The sequence below is a fragment of the Nannobrachium achirus genome (genome assembly GCF_963921795.1).
Source record: "Nannobrachium achirus genome assembly, chromosome: 13".
Taxonomy (NCBI): Eukaryota; Metazoa; Chordata; class Actinopteri; order Myctophiformes; family Myctophidae; genus Nannobrachium; species Nannobrachium achirus.
In genome coordinates this window covers 46,955,045-46,981,236 of record NC_137833.1, presented here as the reverse complement: position 1 = coordinate 46,981,236, position 26,192 = coordinate 46,955,045, and the positions used below count along the sequence as shown (strand labels likewise).

Sequence of the window (26,192 nt, the reverse complement as noted above, 5' to 3'; positions counted from 1 at the left end):
GTGTGTGTGTGTGTGTGTGTGTGTGTGTGTGTGTGTGTGTGTGTGTGTGTGTGTGTGTGTGTGTGTGTGTGTGTGTGTGTGTGTGTGTGTGTGTGTGTGTGTGTGTGTGTGTGTGCGCGTGTGTGCGCGTGCGTGCGTGCGTGCGTGCGTGCTCTTGCTTTCACATACACAATGACATGCTGTCTTCGTCTTGTGTTCAGTCAGTCCTGTCTGTGTGGCAAGGACAGGCAGCGAGTGCAGACAAAGATACACAATGTGACACAGGGACACGCACACTACACACACCCACAAAAAACCCTTCTGCAACTTTGACCAGCGCTTTGGAGACACGACTCCTGGGCCGGCGTCCAACACTCTTCACATGAAACACAGGAAATGACATTTCCTACGTTTTGCAGGAGAGAGAGAGGGAGAGAGAGAGAGAGAGAGAGAGAGAGAGAGAGAGAGAGAGAGAGAGAGAGAGAGAGAGAGAGAGAGAGAGAGAGAGAGAGAGAGAGAGAGAGAGAGAGAGAGAGAGAGAGAGAGAGAGAGAGAGAGAGAGAGAGAGAGAGAGATAGAGAGAGTAGTGGGAGAGGGAGAGTGGAGTGGGAGTTTTCTAAGTGGGAACAGAGCATTTACTGTTTCGTATTACACAGAAAGAGAAGAAAGAGAGAGAGAGAGAGCAGCCGAGTTAATGGTGGTGGCTGTTTGTCTTTGTGCATGTCTGTGTGTTTGGATGTAGCTGCCTGTGCAAGTGCTGTTGTGGATGTGTTTATGGATTCGCTGACTGAAGAAAATGTATTTCTCTATAGTGATCCTAGTCCTGACTAAAGCTCTGTTCACCGGTAAGTCCACCTTGTTTATTATCACTTGCACGGTTAGGGTTAGGGTTAGGGTTAGGGTTAGGGTTAGGGTTAGGGTTAGGGTTAGGGTTAACAATGCAAGAAGTAGGGGTGAAGAAGTGAGGGGGGGGGGGGTGCAAACTGCAAAGAAAGAAACAAAGTTAAAGAAGTGAAAGAACACCAAAATTATTACTTCATCACTGTACGTGTACACAAATAAATAAATAAAACAGCCGGGACTTTCTGCATGAGGGTAATTCTCTACTGCTGCTTTAGTTTGTTGGACACAGTGTACAGTTGATGCAATCAAATCCTCCATGAGAATGCAGATGATTTCTGTACGTATAGGTATGCATTATTGCACTGTACGCTCTCTTCAGCCGTACCTACCTGCTGCACGAGACCTGCCCCTGCAGCAGCTGTCTCTCCATCAAATGATAGACCGCTGCTGGTTCTCAACATCAGGCCCGGGGACCACCCGGCGGTCCACATAAACCCTCACAGGTCAGAGTTACAGACCCCACGAGGAGGCTCCATTTCGACCCCTTGGCGGGCCCCATACCAGACGTTGAGAAACGGCGAGACAAGACACCCGTATATATAGTTTACCGCTCCACACCACAGGGACACGGGTTTGAGTCCCCCGTCGCTTTGGCGCGGATACATCATGTCACACGAAATTGCATGGGACAAACCCCGAGGGGGACTCAACCAATGAACACAAACAAGAGCCAAGAAGGCGGTGCCGCCGCCTGGCCCGCCTGGCCGGGGGGGGGGGGGGATCCATCCCAGATGGTCCCTGTTATCTTGTCGTGTTTCTTCTCCTGGCCTGTTCCAGTTGGTACGGTGCTGGAGATAAATGTCTCCCACCTGTGGAGCCTCTTTCAGCCGCATTGCTCCCAGACTTGCTGTCTCCGTGGAGGAGCCCCGAGCCCAGCTGGCTAGAAAACAGATTAAACACACTAGTACCTCTAAACAGCTGTCTTTCCCCCCCACCTTGCAAGTACAAGTGAACACGCCACGGTTACTGTATTATCGTAGCTGATTGGAAACATTGGACCAAACGAACTCGATCTTGACTTATTTGGCTTTCTAGTTGATTACAGGATACATTCCAAGCTGGTGATTTCACAAAAATCTACGGAGCTACCACAGTATAGAGCTAGATGTGCATTTCATTAGAGCTCCAAAAGACTCCAAAATGCAACTCTGGCGAATCCGAATCCACTGTCTAAATGCTATGATTTGAAATAATGTCTTGCACATAATGCATTTTCTTTTTAATTGGCCAACACACTGAATATACACTATTTTATCATGCAGAAGTAGAAGATAGGAAATGTTTTCGTTTTTGTTATCCTGCCCAAAGCAGTGGGTGGCATGCTGATGCTATTGTAATTGGTCCTGTCTGTTAGTTTGTTGTTTGTGTATTTGAGTACTGTATGTGTTTGTTTCTTTTTTGCTTGTTTGCAAGATAACTTGAGGAGGGCGGATTTTCATGAAACTGGGTGGGCTGCCCTGAAGAGATGATTAACCTAAATCCTAAACAAAGGGTCAAAGGTCAACCCTAATTAGGTGTCACGTATGTGTTCTTGTAAATCCTGTGAATTTAACTCAGAAGAATAGCATAGTAAAATCATCACTAAAGGTCGTCAAGGTCCAGGTTTTGTTAGCGTGCCCCAAACTGGGCAATTTATGTTACAGCAGATGATAAAATTCTAAAACACAGTAAACATACATAAACAAGAACATAGACAAGACATAGACATGGTCACAGTATCCAGTTAATAGAAAAGACCAGTATAGTGTACCAACAACCATCCTCCCACCTCCATAATTATGGACAGCAGGCCACCTCCTCCTGCCTTTAATTTATGGCACGAATGGAAGCAGGTGTAAATGAGAATTTGTACCATTTGTACCATTGCTTTTAGTTGCAGGGGCCACTAACCGTTGGAGGCAAGGCAAGAATTCATATACAGGATTTAGGGGATGAGAGCTGTCTGCGCTAATAGATGACGCTTTTCTTCAGCACCTGCTTGTCATATATATGACTCAGACAGCTGAATTTTGCCCCCACAATCGTGCTAGCCCTCTTCACCACCCCGGTAAGGCAAGTTTTCCATACCAACAAATGACAGGAAAGGAAATAACAGACTCTATGAAAGCCTTGTAGAACAAAATCATCAATGACGTCTTATCCACCTGCAATGTGGATAGCTTCCTTAAACAGAAGATGCTCTGCAAGACTTGACATAGATCAGTGGTTATCAAACCCAAGGGTGTCCCCGGATCATTAACCTAATGTGTAACATTGTGTTTTCTCACTCAACAGTAAACAAACCAACATAAAGTTTAAGTGTATAGATAGTATCTGCACAATTCTATAACGTGACAATTTAAGGACTTTTTAATACCTCTAAAATGACAAATTAAACATAGGCCAAATTATCAAATATTAGAGGCAGAAATTGTGAAAATAGCAGATCTATATTTGCGAGGCGTTGTGAGCATGTAGATTGGCTATTTCCACAATAGAACCGTGTTATACAAAATGTAATGTCTCAACTCTTACAATTCCAAGTGCTCATCAGGGTGGGGCTGGGTCCCCAGTTCAACTATGATTATTTTAGGGGTCGCGGCCAGAAAAGGTTGAGAAACACTGACATACATGATATATGTGTGTGTGTGTGTGTGTGTGTGTGTGTGTGTGTGTGTGTGTGTGTGTGTGTGTGTGTGTGTGTGTGTGCGTGTGTGTGTGTGTGTGTGTGTGTGTGTGTGTGTGTGTGTGTGTACTTTCGTCAAACAGAGATATGCGATGCCCTGAATGTGACGGTCACCCCCGGCCCCCTCGTGTCGGCGCCGGCCAGTGACAACGTCACGCTGTCATGCCTGGTGTCGCAGAGGAAGAGGAGCAGCAGCTTCCTGGTCCTGCGCTGGTTCTTCGCTCCTCCGTCGGCTCCCACGCTCTCGCCGCCTCCTCCCTCCCCTCCTCCCCCCCCCTCCTCCTCCTCGCCCCCCCTCGGTGGCACCGCCATCCCTCCGTCCCTCGGAGCTGCTCATCGTCAAGATGGGGATGAAGAAGATGAAGTTCTACGGGAACTACACGCGCCACTTCCCGCAGCAGCCCAACAAGTTCCGCCTGTTCGAGGACAGCGAGGGCGAGGTGTACCGGCTGCTGATCGCCAACGTCAGCCTGAGGGACCAGGGCTGGTACACCTGCAGGGTCCAGGAGATCCGCCGGCACCGCAACACCTGGAAGGCGGCGTCCAACGGTACCGGCGCCACACACCTCACAGGTAAAACCATGGGGGTTTCAGCTATTCAGTGTGGTGTTGCTATAGGCCAGTGTTTCTCAAAATGCCAAATTTCAAGGTCTCCCCTTAACTCTGACAGTGTACAAATGGAACCAAATGGACCCTTCAGGGTTCATTTGGTTCCATTTGTACACTGTTAGAGTTAAAGACTTGTATGGGTCAATTTAGACTCCCTCTAAAGGAACCCACAGAGTCCCTGGAATCCACTTTGAGAACCACTGCTATAGAGATTTTCCTTTGCCAGCAAAGTGAACCTGTGTTTGTTTTGTAAACCTTTTGAGTGATGTTATCCGGGTTGTAAGGCTGAAATATCATGTCCCATTAGACGGGAGTGACATCACAAATGGTAAGACGGAATTCACTTCCCAGCGAGTCCTCGCGACTCGCGTCACTGCAACCACACTTGCAATGTCCCAGAAAGAATTCCATCTTTCTATTACTTGCGCAAGCAGAGCTGTTTTCCCAAGGAAATGTTTTGGTGAGCACTCTGGTTTCTGGTTCACACGCTATATCCTGCATATCGTCTCTGTCGGGTGGAAACCTCATATGTCCAAAAACGTTTACTTTTCAGAATTCAAATAAAAAAATTGCAAAAGAAGCAGATCTACAAGCTCAGAACGTTTTGATGCTTTAGTGTGCCTCTGTCTGTAGTATGATCGAGTAAGGTGTTAATTTACGAAAATACACAAAAGATAAGATATGGAGATAAGAGGTTTCTGCACGACAACAATGTTATTTGCAAGGTTTTACAACAAATGCATGGTTTTTTAAATCATGTGAGATATGAGAACAAGGCTGGTTCGCCGACATCGAGGCCATTGAGGCTCATGAGACGAGGCCAACGGAGTCGCTAGGTGAGCAGGCAGGGACATGCTGGGCCCCTGATTCAGCCCGGGAAAAAGAGTTGTAGAGGCCCTCATTGCGTGAAAATAGCCGATCTACAGTACATGTTCACAACGCCTCGCAATGAGCATGTAGATCGGCTATTTTCACAATTTCTGCCTCTAATATTTGACAATTTTGCCAATGTTTAACATTTTAGAGGTATTAAAAAGTCCTTAAATTGTCACCTTAGAAATGTGCATATACCCTCTATACACTTCAACTGTATGTTGTTTTGTTTACTGTTGAGAGAGAAAACAATGTTGCGCATTAAGTTAACCAGTAAGACTCCCTAATCGGGAGATAAGCGACCGTTGGTCGCTTATCTCCACAAATATCACAACCTCCACCTCTCACGTCATACGGGTAGCCATAGTTACACCTGGAATGTTGAATCTCCATATATGGAGATAACCTACGCATCACACAAAGACTGACCTCACCAGCCCATACTTGGGCATGGACGACTTATATCTCCATATACGGAGATGGCCATATATGGAGATACGATGACATCACAGAGTCCACAGCTGATGATGTGGCGTGATGTCATACAATACACAAACAAGCCCTATATAAAGGGGCAATTCTCACCAGGGAAGAGAGCATTGCCTGGAATGTTGAATCTCCATATATGGAGGTAACCTACGCATCACACAAAGTCTGACCTCACCAGCCCATACTTGGGCATGGACGACTTATATCTCCATATACGGAGATGGCCATATATGGAGATACGATGACATCACAGAGTCCACAGCTGATGATGTGGCGTGATGTCATACAATAAACAAACAAGCCCTATATACTGATGCGATACGATGACATCACAGAGTCCACAGCTGATGATGTGGCGTGATGTCATACAATAAACAAACAAGCCCTATATACTGATGCGGAGATATGAGCAGGGCAAAGGTGTGACGTGTGACGTGTGACCGACCGACGGACGGACGGCCGGTGGAGGTTTTCATAGTAAACTGCTCCCTGACGGTCGCAATCATATGGGGACGCCCCAAAAAAATGTGGGGACCCCAAGGGGGTCCCGACCCACAGGTTGAGAACCACTGACTTGTAGGATTTGTGGCACATTTCGCCTCCAGTGGCTCCAACGGGGATGGCGTATCCTTTAGTATTTGAATATCTTTGGTCTCAATCACAGCGATTGGGGTGGGGGAACGTCCTTGGGAATTAGCATACATTTCTTGCCATTGGTTTGCACTGCTGATAGTTGAGTGTTGGAGACTGGGGTCACGGGGTCACCCACCCAGCTGTTTCCTGTACACACTACCCAACATCCAGCAGTCACATACCTCTTTCTGTTTGTAGGCTTTTGTCAGGTGATAGATAGCGTCACTTGTTTTGATTTATTTAACCACTTGGGTACTCATTATTGTGTATTATTATTTTATGCTTTAACTATTAAAAAATAGCAGATATACAAGCTCACAGCGCGGCACCGAGTGCCGCGCTGCGAGCTTGTAGATCTGCTATTTTTGAAAGATTGTGAAAATTTGAATTTTGACCCGATTCTATAAGTGTCTTTTGAATCCTTCTAAGGTTTTTTGGAAAAAACCTATGTTTCTATGTCAGCAATCTGGCCAGCCATCGTCAAAGAAAAGGTCCTTTTCGCTCAGTTAGTCTGTTCTTGAGAGACTACTATGTCAATGATTTTCATGTGAAGGACCCCCAAAATGATATGAATTTGTCCACGGACCCCCATCTCAAAATATTTAGTTCCAAGGACCCCCCCAGAAGCAAAATTTGAGTTACAAACGTTTGCTTTAAAAAATACATATTTTCAAAGATTTGCACACATTTTCACGACTTTTTCAAAAAATAGCAGATCTACAAGCTCGCAGCGCGGCACTTGGTACCGCGCTGTGAACTTGTATATCTGCTATTTTTCAATAGTTAACGCGTTCAATAATTCTAGGCCTAAATGGGTTAAGCCCCAAATACTTTGTCATACTACGAATAGAGGAAATATCAACAAGCTCACAACGCATTGTATTGTGGCGCTTTGTGAGCTTGTAGACCCGCTATTTTTGAAAACATTTGTAGCAACTTGTACGTAACTTCTTTGTATGTTTTTACGTAAAGGGTAGTACTAGACGCCTCAGGGCGACATGCGACCTTGAGGTCGCGCCAATTCTTGGCCATCTGGCCGGTGATGTATATCGGACCAGTTACCCATATACTGTATGGAGACCCCTAGTACCAATATATGGAGATCCATGTACTGTATATGGAGATATGCTGTGAGAGCCCAAACATTCTTACTCAGTTATTCGTTATGTGAAAGTCCTATGATGTCTATGACATCTGACATCCCTTTATGCCCATACATGGAAATCCCTGTCTGTAGAACCATCTTTTTATTTATTAGGAATGCAACACTTCGGTCGAAGACCTTCTTCAGGCCTGAAGAAGGTCTTTGACTGAAACGTTGCATTCCTAATAAATAAAAATAGTTTTTTTGGCAAGTTGAAGATGGTGTGCGGGTCCTATCTATGTACATTTTGTGCATGTTTGAAATTATGTTGACCCATGCCTACGCACCCATCGCTAAGCTTTAATCAGGTGTGCATAATTGCCAGTTATTTCTGTATACAATTATCTTTTCTAAGGTTTTGACCAACTTGACAAATTTGCCCAAAATATATATGGACTCCAGGATAAATGTGGTTAACATACTGTACATTTTTGATTAAATTGTTAAGTTGTGTCGTTATCAAACAATACATGTTAAAAACATTTCCCGAAAGGTAAGGCATGTATTTAATTCATTCTGACCAAAAGTAGGGACAAAACAAACATATTCCCCAATGGCCATAAAAAGCAATTATCAGCCAGAATATCAAAAGCAGAAACATAGAGCTAAACTAACTGAACACACGTAAAGCTTCTTCTTTGATAGAATCTGGTGGCAATGCAGCCTTGAGACCTCTACCGCCTACTCCAAAAACATGATGTTAATCAACCTCGCCGACCACATAACACAGGAACGTAGAAAAGCAGTGTTCGAGGGGAAAATTACATTACTAAGTATTTGCCGTAAATCTCCTAGCCACCAGAGTAACGGTTGTGTTGTTGTGCTGCCGTTGGTTCCCTGCTGAAACCGGGGGAACGAACCAAATAAGTTCCAGTGCAATTTAATTCACAAGTAAATCTTTTATCCTGAGGGTCGCATAAAAACAAAGCTAAGCGTGCTGATGTCATGCACTTCGGAGTTTTCTGAGCGGAGCTAGCTCAGCACCCAGTGCACCTTCTTCCTCGCTGCTCGCACACAGGGTGATATTGTGGAGTGTGGTTTGGCTGTGTGAGCTCATTGTTTTGAGATGGAAATACCAGAGGATTGGGGTCAGACTCAGACACAGACAGACCCTCTGCTCGCAAGCAGAAAAACCGACCAGGTTGGGGAAAGCGCGAGGGGAACACTGTGCCCCCGCGCGCTGCGTGTTTCTGTCAGCGTTTTGGTCTGTCCGTCTGCTAAACCACTTCTGTTGTTTCCAGAGACGTGCTGGGCCCCTGATTCAGCCCGGGAAAAAGAGTTGGAGAGGACTCTCATTGCGCGCTATAGAGAGAGATCTCTCTCTATAGCGCTGCTGCTACTCAAAGATTTGCCATTTCAGATCATGACAAGTGACAAGCCAGTGGGCCAATTACCGTACATGAGTTATATTTCGTCGCTGTCTGGTGGAAACCTTGTATGTCCAAAACCGTTTGTTTTGTATTAATCATTTTAAAAATGATTTAAACTAGTGAAAACAGCCGATCTACAAGCACACAACGCCTCGCACCGCGAGGCGTTGTGTGCTTGTAGATCTGCTGTTTTCACTACTTTTGTGCAACGGCCTTATATGATGAAGCAGGGCTTTGCTTTGCGAAAAAATGTATACATTTGAAACTTGGAGATACAAGGTTTCTGCCCGACAGTGACGATTTACTTTGTTGGCCGCCCAGCCCCCAAAATGGAACGAAGGCCGACATTTTATTTAATTTTTTTTCCTAATGGCCGGCCGGGAATGAACCGGCTGTTCGGGTGTTGTCCCGCTTTTCCCAATGGCCAGCACGTCCCTGGTTGTTTCAATCAGTGTTTCCATTGCGAGACGTAGACAGCAAACGTACAAGCGTGTAATATTCTGTGTGTGTGTGCTGCGGACGCCTATGTGTGCTGCTCAGTGAGGGGATTCCTAGGAAATGCACGGCGAATGCCAGGACAAATGTTTTTTCTGGGAATAGGCACCAGAAGTTCCTCCGTTTTTCTTTGGGTGTCGACTGTTGCGGTTCCCAAAAAGGCCACCGCAGTCACAAATGTTTACTGGACGTCAAACTGTCTCCTGTCAGAGCATAATGGTGGCATTAGAGTCCCTCTTCTTTGCAAACATTTGGCAAAAATAGCCGATGAACAAGCTCACAAGACACACAAGGAGCTCCGGTCAACAAAGTATAAAGGGTTTAAATCCTTTTTTGACACTTAATTGTAGTCAGTTTTCCATGTCAACATTACACTTATACTTGGCATCACATCAAAATAAAATATCAGATTTAGATTTTCCATAATACAACTTTTTTCCCTTCTTTTCTCGAAATAATTATGTTCTGTCAGGACATTGTAATGATCAATAACCCACCTATCTCCCAGGACCCCTCCCCCAGTCAGAGTTCAGAGTTTGAATGTTAATGCATAATTATGTGCAGGACCTATTTGAGTTGAGTGCATTTTTCTCCCTTTCTCTCACACTTATGCCGCCGGTGTGCCAGTGATCACCCTCTCCCCTGTGCCAATGTTGGCACCCGTGCCTAAGGTTTGGTTGCCTACCCCTGGTTTAAATTGTAAAATTCCCCACTATTGTCTTTTTACACATTGAACCCTGCCTGTAACCAGGGGTGTCAATTGGGTGGCAGGGGTATGCAGCTGCCATACCCTGGGTCCAGGGGGAAAATAAAAGTTACTTTTAAATATAAATCCATGAATCTCTTTGTCTATCTGTGCTGGTTATTATGTTGTTAAATTACAGTAAAATAACTGCAAATGCAAAATTTAACAAAAAGGTCACTTTAACAAGATATTATAATTATATTCTCCACACTTTTATTCTCCCCATCTTGACAAGATGGTATATTCCCAGGTTCCGCAGGTCAGCTGCACAGGTGCAATGCATTATTGTTAATTGTGGCACGTTTACTAACATTCCAAGTTTAGCTGCACTTGAACAACTGTTCCAGGCTGCCATCCAGCCCAAGAAACCGTAGAAACCCGAGTAAAAAACTGAAAAAAAACTCTTTTTTTCAGACATTGTGAAAAGAGACGATGCGAGGCGTTGTGAGCGTGTATTGGCTCTTTTCACAATAGAACCGTGTTATACAAAATGTAATGCTTGTTTTCCATGAGGACTCCCATCTTTGCCATACCCTAGCTTTGTCTGAACTGACGCCACTGCCTGTAACAGGGCTTTTTTTTCCTCTTCTTCATTTGACTGGATGTATTTCCACAGAACCAAATGGGCTCAAGTCAAAAAGCTATATGACAACGCCCTGCCCTGCACGCAGGGCAACGTCCCGCTTTACTAAAAAGCCACACGACCTCAGGCATCTCCGACATGCGTGGACCACAGGAACACAAACACCCAGAGCTCAGCAGACGAGGGCAAACAAAAGAGGGGGGGGGGGGGGGGGGGGGAAACAAAGTCAGTAAATGTAAATCCGGCCTGGAACCCCTCTGTCTGGTGGGAACCCCACAACAAAGGCTGAAGGCCCGCTGAGAAGGCCCACTCTCCCAGCGAGAGCGAGTGGGACATCAAGAGATGAGAAAGCCCACTCTCTGTTCGTCAAGAGAGAGTAAAGACAATCCGCTCTCACCCACTCGCTCGTCTCAGACCTTTCTTGATTTTGAAATTACAACCACAACTTAAAGCTATACTGTGTAAGTTGCTAAACTAGTGGTCAGTCGCGGTATTGCTTTTTTCGTCTGTTTTTCGCCCGTTTTTTCGCCCGGAGTCACCGCGGACCACCGCCGCGGACCACCGGAGCGGCGCCGCAAACCACCGCAACCGATACGAATCCATGGAGTGGTAGAACGTAATTTTCTGAGCAGGATTTGGGGAATAAGAGGTTAAGAATCCTTCACCATCGTAAACACTGGTTGCTGAGGGAAGCTACTTCCTGAAGAGTCGGTTATTGGCCGGTAGTGTATCATGTGTGTATGATCTGCGAAGTGATTGGCCAACGTATACACAACGTATACAGATGATGCAGATTACGTCATTTTGCCGGGAAATCCCACCCCTGTCATTGCTAAGAAGAAAACATATAAAGAGAAGGCTTCAGAAGCTGAAAATAACGGAGTGGGTGTTCTAAAACTTTAGCGATTTAACAGTTAGGACAATTTTAAGATTTGTTTTATAAAAAAAGTTACATGGTATAACTTTAAAAAGTCCTCTGTTACAAGTAAAAGGCCTGATCTACAAGCTCACAACGCGCAAGCTCACAGAGCATAAAGTAAGGCTTGGTTAATGCATGTTATAATAATCCAAATGAGCAAAGTAGCTAGCAACTAAAGAAGTCAAATAATTGTAGTGAATTCAAAAATATACAATATTTGCCTCAGAGATGCTGTGGAGCAGGAACATGCAGAGAATGTTAGAGAGGCAGGGGCTGACATTTCTAAAAGGGCCTTTTGGTGAAAATATCGAAAATAGCAGACCTCCAAGCTCACAACGCGTCGCGCTGCGACGCGTTGTGAGCTCGGAGGTCGGCTATTTTGATGATTTGATTTTTACACAGACAGGGCAATTCTTTCAACATAAGATGCTGCATTCAGGTTCAGGAGAGTTTGGACAAGGCAATTGGCATGGAATGATAGTAAAAACTGCATTCATGGTCTGGAGAGGGCACTTTTTTACAAATGGATAAAAGGGCAGGGGCTCAAGCCCCCTTTGACGTCTATGTGTGCACGTGCCTGCTGTGGAGTGGAAGTGGAACACTGTAGTACACCCTCTCGAAAACGAGACGATGCAACTCAAGATAAAAATCAAGTAGAGTACTTTAGTAAACGTACTTATGTACTTATGTAGTTGCCTTCCCCCACTCGACATCGTAGGGAGGAGGGGGAGTCAACCCGCCCTCACCCACTCGTCCGTCTCAGATGACCGACATCCGACCAACTCTCACTCCAGAGCCAAATGCAGGCTGCTTAGCCGCGCGTTTCTAAAAGCAGGCCACGGAGCGCATGCACACGCACAGCTCTCTTTAAAAAGATCTGACGTCAGCCCCTCTCTTACATCAGATCTCAGAAGAGCAAAGGATGGAGCCGGCCTCCTTAGAGACCACTGCTTCAGAGTTAGTTTTATGTATTCCTGCCAAGAGAATGTTTTTTTTTTTTTTTCTTTTTTTTTTTACAGAGGGGGGTTATGTTGTCTAAATAAAGACAGCTGGATCCGGGGGTTAAAAGACCATTGTGCCTAATAATTCATTCTTAAAAAGGGGATGATCGTTGCTGTATTGTACATACATGTGATTTCATTCAGGGGCATGCAGAGAATGTTAGAGAGGCTGGGGCTGACATTTCATGGTGGATTTCTACACAGAGAGGGCAATTCTTTCAACATAAGATGCTGCATTCAAGTTCATGAGAGTTTGGACTAATGCTGCCTTCAGGTATGGCATGGAAAGAGGGCATTTGCATTTCTTTCACCATAGTAAAAACAGCATTCATGGTCTAGAGATGGCACTTTTTACAGACAGATATAAGGGCAGGGGCTCAAGCCCCCTTTGATGTCTATGTGTGCACGTGCCTGCCCTGCTCCGTTTGCTAAGCACCTGGCAGCACAGGCACATCTGTACCATAAATAATATTATATATCTGCTGTCTGACAGAACATCTGTAGAATACAGTATATCATCGCTGTTGGACGGAATCCTTCTATCTCCATAACATTTCATGTTTTTTCTTTTCTTTCTTTAATGCTGTACTTCACCGCACAAGAGTGTCGCGCTGTTCGCGCAGTAGCACTGAAAACAGATGATCTACAACAGGGATCTTCAACGTTTTCAGGCCAAGGACCCCTTAGCTGAGAGAGAGAGATGAAGCAGGGACCCCCACTACATATTGCGTGATGAAGATTTTCATCGATTTCATAGACAGATTCATGTCATCAGTCTATTTTGGATTCATGTTGTGTATTTTCAGACATTTAACACAATTAAATAGTTGATATTTGGTAAACTTACTTACTTACGTACTTTTTTACCTCTACACCAAACCTATTTGCCTAAAATAGCCGATCTACAAGCTCTCAACGCCTCGTGTGTAGATCTGCTATTTTTGGCTAAAGTTCTCCTCGGAATAGGGATGCGAGGATTCAAGTTGTTCATTTAAAAAGATTATCCTATCACAAGGATTTTGACCCCCTGTTGAAGACCCCTGATCTGCAAGGTGGTCCACTGGTTTCGCACAGTAGGCCTGCAAATTCTCTTATGTTTTGAAAGTGAAAGTGGTTAAGTCCAACTACATAGGACCCTTTTAGGAACACGGTCTCTTTTTTAGTACATTTCTCCCGACGGCAACGATTATTATATGGTCACTGAAAATCTTGTATCTCCAAGTTTCAAACGTGCATGTTTTTTTGGTCAATTAAAGCCCTGCTTCATCATACAAAAGTGTTGCACAAAAGTAGTAAAAATGGCAGATCTGCAAGCACTCGCGATGCGAGACATTGTGTGCTTTCTTATCGTTTTTAAAATAATAACAAAAAAAAAAGGAAGGTTTTGGACATACAAGGTTTCCACCCGACAACAACGATATAGCATAACTGCTGTCTGACAGGCTTCAGAGCCAACGTTAACATCAAACAGAGCCTTTGATCTGATGAAGACTTGAGCAGGTGCTTCAAGGTCACACATATCGTCAATGTCGGGCAGAAACCTTGTTTCTCTAAGTTTCAAATGTGTATGCCCTGCTTCATCATACAAGGCGGTCGCACAAAAGTAGTGAACGGACGGACAGACAGACTGACTGACAGCCGGTGGAGGTTTTGATAGTAACTGCGACCTGACGGTCGCAAAAAGTAGCAGATCCACAATCGATCAGCTACTTTTGATACTTCTTGAATTTAAATCCTGAAAAGTAACAGTTTTGGATTAGATATATTTTGGGAAATCCAAAAGGATTCAGGAAAATACCAAAAATATGGATGCCAGGTTGAAACAGTTAAAAGAAATCAACTCATTTTGGGTCACGCACGCATAGAGGAGGCTCTGTTCATCTCACTGCTATTGATGCGTATACACATACACACACAGTGCTCAATGGTCCCTCTTTAGCACACGCATGGCATTCTGACAAATATTCCTATTCATTCTATTCGCATTCAAATGTCGTGTAACAATTATGAAGTGACCGACAAAATGCAACTTGCAAAAAATGTGTGTGTGTGTGTGTGTGTGTGTGTGTGTGTGTGTGTGTGTGTGTGTGTGTGTGTGTGTGTGTGTGTGTGTGTGTGTGTTAGGGATGTGACGATAATTGTTATTATAGTTTATCGTGTTGAAAATCCCTCACAATAATCGTATTGTGGAGATTTACATTTATTTGTGGAATTATCCTCCGTCACGCACTGGGATCAATTCACCTTTCAGTTACCGAGCTGCATATCCGGTACCATTTAAACCTAAAACCCTTAAAACGGACCTGGAAATAACGTCTTTTTTTTCACTCTACCACATCTCTTTGCCAAAAAATAGCAGATAGATCTGCTATTTTTTGGCAAATGTTCCGCCCCAGGATAATGGATGTTGAGGATATTTTGATCATCGCGATAATATCGTAAATCTTTTTTTGGTCAATTGTGACATGATGAGATTTTCATATCGTCCCATCCCTAGTGTGTGTGTGTGCGTGCGTGCGTGCGTGCGTGCGTGCGTGTGGTGCATTTGGCTGATGGTGCAGTAGGCTTTCCTCTCTCTCTGCATGTCAGTGGTACTGGTTTGGATATTTCAGGAAACCGCGGAGGGTGACTGTCTGCTGTGTTGTTGGGTCACTGCCCTCAGACAGCAGCCATGTACAAAGATACACTCAGCCTGCGGTTCCAGTCTGTGTCCTCGGCGAGGAGCATTACTGTGCTCGCATAGATGATGACATCATCTCCTGATCGTAAATATTGGAGCTGATCGCAAATATTTTTTTCACGAAATTGTTTGAAATCGCTGTTGTCGGGGCCGAAACCTCCTATCTCCAAGTTTCAAATGTGTATGTTTTTTTTGCGAAGTAAAGCCCTGCTTCATTATACAAGGCCGTCGCACAAAAGTAGTGAAAACAGCAGATCTACAAGCACACAACGCCTCGCGGTGCGAGGCGTTGTGTGCTCGTAGATCGGCTGTTTTCACTAGTTTAGTTAGTTTTTCTAAATGATAAATACAAAACAAACGGTTTTGGACATACAAGGTTTCCACCCGACAAGGACGATATGGAGATCAACTTTTCACGAAATTGTTTGAAATCGCTGCTGTCGGGGCCGAAACCTCCTATCTCCATATTCTAACTTTATTTTATTTCCCCTCTTAGATTAACGCCCCCTACGTGATCACACAAAAATTGCAGATCCACAAGCTCGAGCTTGTAGATCTGCTATTTTTGATGCTTTTGAATTTTGAATCCTGAAAAGTAACGGTTTTGGACATAATGAGGTTTCCACCCGACAGAGACAAAAAAGTTCTATTCATGATCTGTATATACAAAGTCATATTTGTATTTTGGGCATGTACTGTATGTAGGGTAATTATAAAGGTTGAACAGGTTTCATATCTTAAAAAATAACAATACCCAAAATATCAAATCTGCAAGCTCAGTCACAAGTTCCACAACACATGGTGATGTGATGCGTTGTGGGATTTTAGATGAGGATATAAGCAATAAGTACTGTATATGGGTCTGTTTTGGACGTAGCAAAACTGTATTTTGATTATTGGTACAGTACCACGATATTGTCAGTATTTTGTTTGTATATAATTATCTATAAATTAGGGAAATCTGACGTCTGCGCTGACGTCATCCAATGGGAAAACCCTTGAAAGACACAGAGTGACGTCATCATCACCATCAATAAGTACGACGTGATATGAACTTAAAGGATAATGTCATAATATTGAGGCATACAGTATATAAGGGCCATGTCCGATAAGTTTGAGGATTGATGGATTCATGAGCTTCACATGACACTTTGACCAGACTATAAGTGGGCCAGTTTCCATGATTGGTCAGGTTTCTCTAGTTTGTGTAAGTGTGACATAAAACAGACACGATGCCGAAACACTACGAGGATAAGGAGCAGGATAAAAGAGCTTGTGCTGGAATTCGGGAGGATTTGAAGGAATGTTTGCGTCATCACGACTGCGTCTTAAAGGAGGGCAAGCTGCCCAGTGAGTGCTTGAAGGAGGGCCACTGCAAGGCCCTGCTCACCACCTTCTTTGAGTGCAAGAGGTCCATGCTGGACGCAAGGTCAAGGTTCCGTGGAAGGAAAGGATATTGATAGGCACCCATATATGGAGTTCCAACTAAGTGATTCTCAATGTCTGAGCGGTGCAAACCGCTCCTGCATTTCACTTTGTGTGTATTGGTATGGATCTCTGGATAGCCAAAATATATTAGTCAAAATGTCCAAGTATGGAGATCCGTGGTCACACACATACATTAAAGGTGATACGCCATGCATTTAAAAAGTATTTATGTCATATTGTTTATGTCCCAAAAACGTTTTTCAAAAGGTTTGAGGCTAAATTACCACTCCTGAATAGAGAGCCTCTCTCAGAGCATTTTCAGCTGCAGTACCACCTCCCCCCAAAAAAAAAATATTTTCTTCAAAAACGGCCGTCGCTGACGTCAGCGACGGCAGCAAATCTGGACAGCCCGTGGGATGCTTTTAACCTCCGCCTTCCCAAAACCAGAGAGAGACACAACGGTCAGAAATGGGACTTTGTGAGGATAGAAGGTGCTAGTGGGACCCCAAAAAAAGGTTCTAAAATAGGAAAAGTGAAATTTCATGGTGTATCACCTTTAATTGACGTCACAGATAGAACGGCCTATACAAAGACACATGCACGTGTGTCGACTTTGCACCGCTCACTTCGCACTGCTGCGATTTTTATTTATTTGTTTCTTTTCAAGGACGCCCAGTTTGATATATAGGCCTCGTTCTCCCAAATGGACCTTCACGGGTCAATTTGGTTCCATATATACGCAATTTCCGTACACAGTTACAAACATCAAAGGGTTACTTTTGATCTTAACCGTCAATCATTAAGCTGTGGACTCCCTGGAACCCCTCAGAGAGGGGCAAAGGGTGACATCATAATATTGAGGCATATACCGGTATAAGAGCCACGAGAGGGACTGTCTATGCCCGTAGCATAGCATATGCCACTACAAGCTCACAACGTTTGCATCTGCGACGTGACGTGAGCTTGTATGTCATCTGTTCTCAGCTGTTTTCTTACCGGATGTGTCCCACATAATTCTACAGTAAATTCCCGCGGATTTCCATGATTGGTCAAGTTTCACTTACTATAAAACAGGCGATGCAGACGTCGCAAACCTCTAGTAATAATTGCGACCATAGGTCGCAGTTTACTATCCGAACTGTCACTGCTTGGACGGGTAACGCCTGACGCTGTGGTTCCCCTGACACATCACTGTGACATCACAGGTGACATCACAGTGATGTCAGATGCTCAGAGCAGGGATCTCCGTATATGGGCATAAACAGGTGACATCACAGTGATGCCAGATACTCAGAGCAGGGATCTCCATATATGGGCTTAAAGGGGATTCTGTTAGGGATCTCCATATATGGGCATAAAAGGGATTGTATCCCAGATGATGCCCTGTTAGGAGAACCACACTAACAGAATCCATATATGGCCAGGACAGATGGCCAATACAGATTTTGCCCTTAGGTGTCTTACTGGTAATAATACTAATAATACATTTTATTTATAATGCACTTTACATTTGAAACAAATCTCAAAGTGTTACAATCAAGGTAAAAAAATGTCTGAAAAAAAATGTTTTTGTTTGCAAAGTGTAAAAATGTTTCAATGGTCAAAACCACAGAATTACATCACAATTATCAATTGTCAACTAAAGCTTCATGATAGTGACAGCCCTGGTGTTGTATGTATTCCTGTGCTGACCCTTTGAGTACTTGTCCTTCCAGTACACTTTACCCTCGAGGACAGCAGCAGTGAAGGAGTGTGGCGCCTATTTGCAGGTACTGTCATATTCCTGTTGCTTTAAAACCCTCCTATTATGCTCATTTTCATGGTCCTTAACACTGCCATTATTTTTTGTAATTATTTGGCTACTGAGTGCCGCCATTCATTGCGCTTTATTTTGAAGAGCCCCGGAAGCCAGGATCATGTCCATGTTGTGGAAATTCACGATGTTGTTATGGCGTTCAGTATGTTTACTTTCATACAGAAATGAAAAATTTGGCCTAGTGTCACCGTGCAAAAAAGCGTTTCTCTGCGATCAAAGCGTTTTTGGAAGTAGATTCCAAAATAAAACCGTTTCTTTGCAGCAGCAATGAATGGAGAGTACACCCTTCCTGATGATGGCGGCCGAGTTGCATCATATTTTTGAAAAATCGTGAATCGCCTTTGAATATTTTTGACCCGATTCTATAAATGTCTTCTAAATCCTTCTTGTAAATCAGTGGTTCTCAAACTTTTTCATGTCAAGGACCCCCACAATTACATTTTGCCGCAGACCCCTATCTCAAAATGTGTTGTTCCAGGGACCCCCCCCCCCCCCCCCCCCGAAGCAAGCATTTGAGTTACAAATGTTCGCTTTTAAAAAGATGTATTCAAATCACGATTTTTCTAAAATAGCAGATATACTGTACAAGCTCTCTGTGCCGCGCTGTGAGCTTGTATATCTGCTATTTTTCAATGGCTAAAGCATAAAATAATTCTAGGCCTAAATGGGTTAAACCCAGGGACATGCTGGCCATTAGGAAAAGCGGGGCAACTCCCGAACGGCCGGTTCATTCCCGGCCAGTCCAGGCCGGCCATTAGGAAAAAAATGTAAATAAAATGTCGGCCTTCGTTCCATTTTGGGGGCTGGGCGGCCAACAAAGTAAATCGTCACTGTCGGGCAGAAACCTCATATCTCCAAGTTTCAAATTTGTTCATTTTTTCGCAAAGCAAAGCCCTGCTTCATCAAAAGTAGTGAAAACAGCAGATCTACAAGCACACAACACCTCGCGATGTGAGGCGTTGTGTGCTTGTAGATCGGCTGTTTTCACTAGTTTAAATCATTTTTAAAATGATAAATACAAAACAAACGGTTTTGGACATACAAGGTTTCCACCCGACAACGACGAAATATAACTCATGTAATTGGCCCACTCTCTATAGCGCGCAAAGAGGGCCTCTCCAACTCTTTTTCCCGGGCTGAATGCAGGGGCCCAGCATGTCCCTGCATGACAGCGTTGTGTGTGTGTGTCTCTCTTGCAGACGTGTATCTGTGTGCTGTGCTCATCTGCTCCCTCGGCCTCCTGTCCATCTTCCTGTTCACCCTGGTCCTGACGGGCCAGTACCTCCATAACAGACACAGGCTCAAAGGTGAGAGACACCGTCCGTCACTCGGGAAGAGCTGACCGCGCCGCAGTCTGCGGATTTCCAACCTGAAAACATGTTATTTTATTATTATCGAGGTCACGTGATGAAGTATAATCCGCCCTAAAAGCATAACCCATCACACATCCAGCCATGTCCAGTGTTGCCATGTCCGCTAGCTTATTATAAGCGAGTTTGGGCTTGTTTTTCTGTAAGAGTTGCTTGTAAATGTTGGTAGTTACGGCTTGTGGTTTTTTGTACTTGTTTTTAAAGTGTATTTATTTGGACTGTAGCTATTTGGACTTAAAGTGTAATTATTTGGATATTCTTCCCTTTTTCTTTTCAAGAGCTTTTTGAAAATATTTTCAAATAGCCAATGTGAAATGTGAACGTATACAGTACAGTATAGGTATAAAGTGCTCATGTTGGGCATATTTTCATAGACCTGTCTACTTATTTCTGGCAACAGTGGCCATGTCTGTTCAGATCAACATGAGTCCAGTTCTAATCTTTATCTTGTCTTCTCCACAGCTAGTTATCTGCTGGTCAAATGTCCAGAAAGCAGGTAAGTCCTTATCTTATAAAGCTATGTGCAAACCGGCTGTCCAAATCAGATTTGTGGCCTGTCCACAATGGAATCACATTGTTTTTTTGATCAAGTCTGAACAGAAAAAAAACGAAAAACAAACAGATTTTCGTGAATCAAAATTGAACAACATTCCTAGGTGGTTTGAAATACCGTTCAAATCCGATTTCTAAAGATGTCTCAGTCTGGACATTCAAACACTGAAGCCTGATGTATGGTTCCTTGTGCTGAGAGCTTGTAGATCTGCTATTTTCAGTTAACATATTCCCCAGAATGCGAATTATGCTGGGGTTTAATGGGTAATTGGGGTGCTCTGTTATACTTAGTGTTATTCAGTATATTTTATTGGTTGAGAATAGAAGCGTGGAGCCGAGACTGACCACACCACCACCACCAGAGTTTTCCCACTGCTCTTGCTCTGTGTGAAACTCATTCACAGTACAGCAGGGTTCCCCAATTAGTTTTCCCCAAGGGCCGAATTATGTCTAGGGTACCAAGCCGAGGGCCACAACATTGCAGGGGGCGACGGTGGTGTTCCCGCTACTCCAGCGCCAGTTCAGATATCGTCGTTGTCGGGTGAAAATCTTGTATGTCCAAAACCGTTCGTTTTGCATTTATCATTTTAAAAACGATTTAAACTAGTGAAAACAGCCGATCTACAAGCACACAACGCCTCGCACCGCGAGGCGTTGTGTGCTTGTAGATCTGCTGTTTTCACTACTTTTGTGCGACAGCCTCGTATGATGAAGCAGGGCTTTACTTTGTGAAAGAACGTACACATTTTGAGATACGAGGTTTCCACCCAACAACGACGATATACTAGTGTTGTTGCTGCTCTTATACCACCATTATTACTGGAGTTGGTGGGGGCCAGACAGTAGCCCCCCGCGGGCCGCAAATGGCCCGCGGGCCGCCTATTGGGGAACCCTGCAGTACAGTATGTCACTACCAGATAGGGCTGTCACAATTATGAACTTTTATGTGACAATTCATTGTCATACAAATAATTGTGATCAACAATTTAATTGTGCTGCCTTTAGGCCTTGTAAACAAAAGTTGCACGGTGGCAAAAACTTAAAGGAATAGTTATATATTTCCTTGTTTTTCCCTATGGAGACACAAAGAGTCTCCTTTGTGTCTCCATAGGGAACCACTGCTGGTCTGGTCATCAAATTATTGGCTTAGTAATGCGTCAAAAACTAACAAAAAACAAACTATCCCTTTCAATACTGACAATGACTGACAAAAAAAAAGTATTATGGTCAAAATACGACATATTTAATATTTTATTCTCAAAATGTGTTACAAAACAGTGGAAATAGCCAATCTACAAGCTCACAAGGCATCGCCGCCTTGTTAGCTCAATAAAGGCATGGGGGAGGTCAATAAAAGGGTGTCTCTCATTTCTCTTCAGCTCAGGAGAGACGGTGACGAGCTCTGTCAGCTCGTCCGGCTCGTCTCCCCGGGCACACAGGAAAGACACCAGACATACGTCTCACATGAAGGCATCGTCCCCCATGTTACTGCAACTGCCAGAGGAGCCGCCACCACACATACCAGCTAAAGGTAACCTGTCTAAGTAGCAAGTACAGTAGGAACATTATATCGTCGTTGCCGGGTGGAAACCTTGTATGTCCAAAACCGTTTGTTGTGTATTTATCATTTTTAAAATGATTCAAAGTAGTGAAAACAGCCGATCTACAGGTGCGAGGCGTTGCGTGCTTGTAGATCAGCTGTTTTCACTACTTTTGTGCGACGGCCTTGTGTGATGAAGCAGGGCTTTACTTTGCGAAAAAATGTATACATTTGAAACTTGGAGATACGAGGTTTCTGTCCGACAGTGAAGATATGTGGCATTATGGCTTAACCGGTTTGAAACGTTTCAAAGAACTGTCGGAGCAGAAACCTCTTTATCTCCTTATTCTAGCTTTTTGTGGTGGGTTTTTTACACAAATGAATGCCCTACTACTTGACCTAACTAAAGTTTCACTCAAAAGTAGCAGATCTGCAAGCTCGAAACCGCATTTAGAGATTGTCGATCTGCTACTTTTGCTGTTTTTGAATTTGAATCCTGAAAAGTAACAGTTTTGGACATATGAGGTTTCCACCCGACAGAGACAATATATATTGAATATATTGAAAAACTAAATTTTAAAAATGCAACCGTTATACAGTACAAGCTCAGCTATAGCTATTCAATATTTTTCAAAAAAACTTTGAAAGTATAAAATAGGACTTTAAGTGCTTAATTGAGCGACCCTTGGCAGTCAGAATGGGATTTTATTTTTATTTTTTTATATTAGCCAAGAGGGAATATGACTTTTGCTTAAATCGTCCATTAGCCTGTTATGTCAATTAGGGAAACGCAATGCCCTTACCTTGTGCTCTGTATGTTCAAGTCCATTTACATTGTTTAGATTCTAGTGCACCCAGGAGAGGCTAAAAGAGAGAAAATAACGGTTGTATTTATACGATTATTACACTTTAGTTCTAATATTGGAAACTATGTCTAGTGAGGGTTGTGATGTGGATAGAGCAGAGATTGGCAGGGAGTTTGTGCAGAGCTTGAAATCCATCTGTGGATTAAAACCTGACAGTGATTTGGATGAAGTCCTGCTGTCTGTATTGGCTGGCTGCCGAAAATGCTGTGGTGGAAAAAGTACTCCCAATTTTTAAAGTAAAAGTATCAATACCGCAAAGTAGAAACACTCTGTTATAAGTGAAAGTCCCGGTATTGAAAATGTTCTTGAATAAACTTACAAATGTCATGGCATCGAAATATACCAACAGTAAAAGTACTGAAATGCTAAATGTCCTAAGTTTTCAAATGTCTAAAATGTAAGAAAAATAATAATAAAATGTTTTGCACCGCGACGCGTTGTTTGTGAGATACAGTCGTATATACAGTGATACGGTATCTTGTACTGCAATACAGGGGCCTGCAAAACAACCACCAATTTGATGGCAAATCAAGTCACTGACCCCCTGAAAAAGGAGCCAAAACCCATGCAAGAAACACCCCCAAGTCTTGTTTGGTTGCACTTCAAAGATGTCAACTCCCTTCCCCTAATTCACATGTCCTGGTGCTTAACGTCACTGTAGCTGAAAATCATTAAGTTTCCGTTCCATTGAGTGTAGCCGAGTCAGTAAGCCAACACGCATAATAGCAGCACCTTGACTCTTGTTTGATGTCGATGGCACACACACAACTTTATAGTCTCATTGCTAGCACCTGTATTTACCCCACTCTTTGGTGTCAGAATGGCTACTGTGGAGGAGAAAAAAAGGCCATTGCTGAATACTTGAATACATTATGCTAATTCCAACCCATTGAGGGTCAAGTTCAATGACTTGGCTTCGGCCTCCAGTGTACCAGGCTTTTATTCTGATAGTTCTCTTCCTGGCTGGTATTCTTTCATCTGAGGAGGCTTTGTTCGTTGTGCTTGTTGTGTTCCAGTTCCCATCGCTGCACCAAGACCACGGAAGCCCAGACGCTTAAAGAACCAGTCCAAGAGATCTGTTCCTGTAAGATTTATATTATTATTATTATTACAGTATTCCGTTGTTGTCGGGTGGAAACCTTGTCCAAAACCATTCGTTTTGTATTCATCATTAAAAAAATATATATTTAAAATAGCCGATCTACAAGCACACAACGCCTGGCAGAAATCTCTTATCTCCATATTCAAACGTTTTGTGTTTTTTTCATAAATGAATGCCTTAGCCCAGCCCTACCTTTCCCTGACCCCTCTTTGTATATACTGTTTTTTTGTTTATTCTTTCTTTTTCTTTTTTTCTGACTATATCTACTGTATAGTACTGTGTTCTATCCGTCTGTCATTCAATGTTATATGAGATACTTTAATGGTTTCCTGTGGAAATAAGCTTAGTCTTTTCTAGGATCTCCTTTTAGTAGACCTTGTACCAGTGAACTGTACCGTCATGAAACTGTACCTTTTTCTATGCAAACTTCTAATAAAGTCTTCAATCAATCAATCAATCAATCAATCAATAGTTGCTACTTGATCATACTACAGCGTCACACAAAAGCATCAAAAGTATCAGATCAAGCTTGTGGATCTGCTAATTTAGCTATTTTTTTATTTGAATCCCGAAAAGTAAAAGGTTATGTACATATGAGGTTTCCACCCGGCAGAGACGATTATGTACACTCTCAGGCCTCGGACACACATAAAAAGCACGTTACCTGTGCAAGTTGCTTCTTCAAAACCATGTGACTTCCATAGGGAATGAATTGGCTGCTTTACCCCCCCCCCGTCGCCCCCCAGGTAAAGCATAGGCAAGGTGCTTTTTAATGTGTCTGAGGCCTCAGAGTTACAAATGGATACATTGACATTGCGTATTTTTGCCGTGTGAGATTCTGTGCCGAATCTTTTTAGTTTGTGTTTTCGTCATGTTTTGAGTTGGGTTACGGAGTTGCGTGCGATGGGGAATTCATTACAGTAGCACTCACAACCGTCGTTGATTGTCAACAGAAGTTTATTGCTGTCTCTTTGTACAGTTACGACACTGATAATTATCTTAAGGTGTATTGCTTCTCAAACACAACCCTTTATTGTATCTATATTCATTCATATATTTACAGTAACAGTGTAAATACATCTTATAATCAATCATATTTCTAGTGCATTTGCAAGTGAAATGAATCAATTTAATTGGCCGGTAACTCGACATGGCTGATTCTGATTGGCTAGAGTGGGAGTCTTTGCACGGGACCATATTGATTGGATTAGCACAGCTCTGAGGATTTGAAGGATATTGGATAGGGCTTCTATTGTACACTGTTTTTTCTTCTAAACAGAATGTTCCAAATGTTCGTGCGAGGCCTGGCTGTAAACACATACTTTCTGCAAATGAAAACCACTCGGCGACATAAGAACCCATCTACTTGTATTATAGAGAGAGGAATACTATTGATGCATTAGAATTCTAGAATGTTTTATGTCTGCTGGTTCTCATTAAACACTTTTATGTCAAGGACCCAGAAAATTGATAGGTACTGTAGTTGGCCCCAGCATAAAAATAAAAGATTTATGTTGTCAAACTGTTTAATACTTTTTCAAAATTTTTCCAAAAATACCAGTTCTACAAGCTTTCAATGCATTCTGAGCTTGCAGATAACCAAAAGTATAAAACAGGGTTAAATTGGCTTAAACTGATCCTCATTTTGCTGGAGACTAACAAAAAAGACACAACCGCAACATTCCAATCCATATTTACATTTCTATCCGAAGGAAAATCTGAAATGTTTACGCTCTTACACAATGTCATTCTCTCTCGTCGTATCTCCTGGCTGTATTCTCTCTCATCTCTGTTGTTTCTCGTCTCTCGTCTCTTGTCTCTCTCTCTCTTTTTCTCTTTCTCCCCTCTCCCTCTCCCTCTCCCTCTCCCTCTCCCTCTCCCTCTCCCCCCTTTCCCCGTCCTCGCTTCTCCAGCCAAGAGTCTCGACAGAGGACAGTCTGACCTACGCGGAGCTGGAGCTGGTCAGACCCCGGCCCACCACCACCACCACAGCCGCCACCTCCTCCTCCTCCTCCGATCCCCCCGCTGACCCCTGCTCCTCCGGGCCCGACGACCCCGCCTCCCCCCCACCCTCCTCCTCCGGCTCGGACACGGTGTACGCTCAGATCCTCTTCCAGGAGAGGCAGCTGTAAGGACGGCTGGATGTTCAGAACGAACCCTCCTGGGGAGGGGAGCAAGACATCCACATCACAGTCACATTATAACAAACAACAACAAGAAAAAGACTCTATTTATGAACGTATAGCATTTATTAAGTGTTTTCTTTGGTAAGTAATAATATACCAGTGGTGGACAAAGTACTCAGTAACCAGTAAAGCTACTTGAGTCGAAGTATAGATATTAATAGATAAAATACTGGAGTATTCAAAAGTACAAATTACAAAGTACTTTTTCTTTTTAATTACATTATTTCATAATTTGGGCCAGAAT

General features: G+C 43.4%; 2 protein-coding genes across 2 annotated transcripts; both read left to right on the top strand.

The window, feature by feature from the left end:
- Window positions 1-720: 720 nt before the first annotated feature.
- vstm4a (V-set and transmembrane domain containing 4a) lies at window positions 721-25,894 on the top strand (the record flags this gene model as incomplete). Its single annotated transcript, XM_080740792.1, is given in 9 exon segments — window positions 721-824; window positions 3,631-3,863; window positions 3,865-4,120; window positions 18,232-18,285; window positions 19,532-19,639; window positions 20,165-20,198; window positions 21,634-21,785; window positions 23,677-23,744; window positions 25,676-25,894. Coding segments are annotated over 9 exon segments (1,173 nt in total). The 5' UTR covers window positions 721-775.
- LOC308296582 (cytochrome c oxidase assembly factor 5-like) lies at window positions 16,321-16,548 on the top strand (the record flags this gene model as incomplete). Its single annotated transcript, XM_080739895.1, has 1 exon — window positions 16,321-16,548. The coding sequence occupies one exon, from the start codon at window positions 16,321-16,323 to the stop codon at window positions 16,546-16,548; it is 228 nt and encodes a 75-aa protein (XP_080596021.1).
- Window positions 25,895-26,192: the final 298 nt, after the last annotated feature.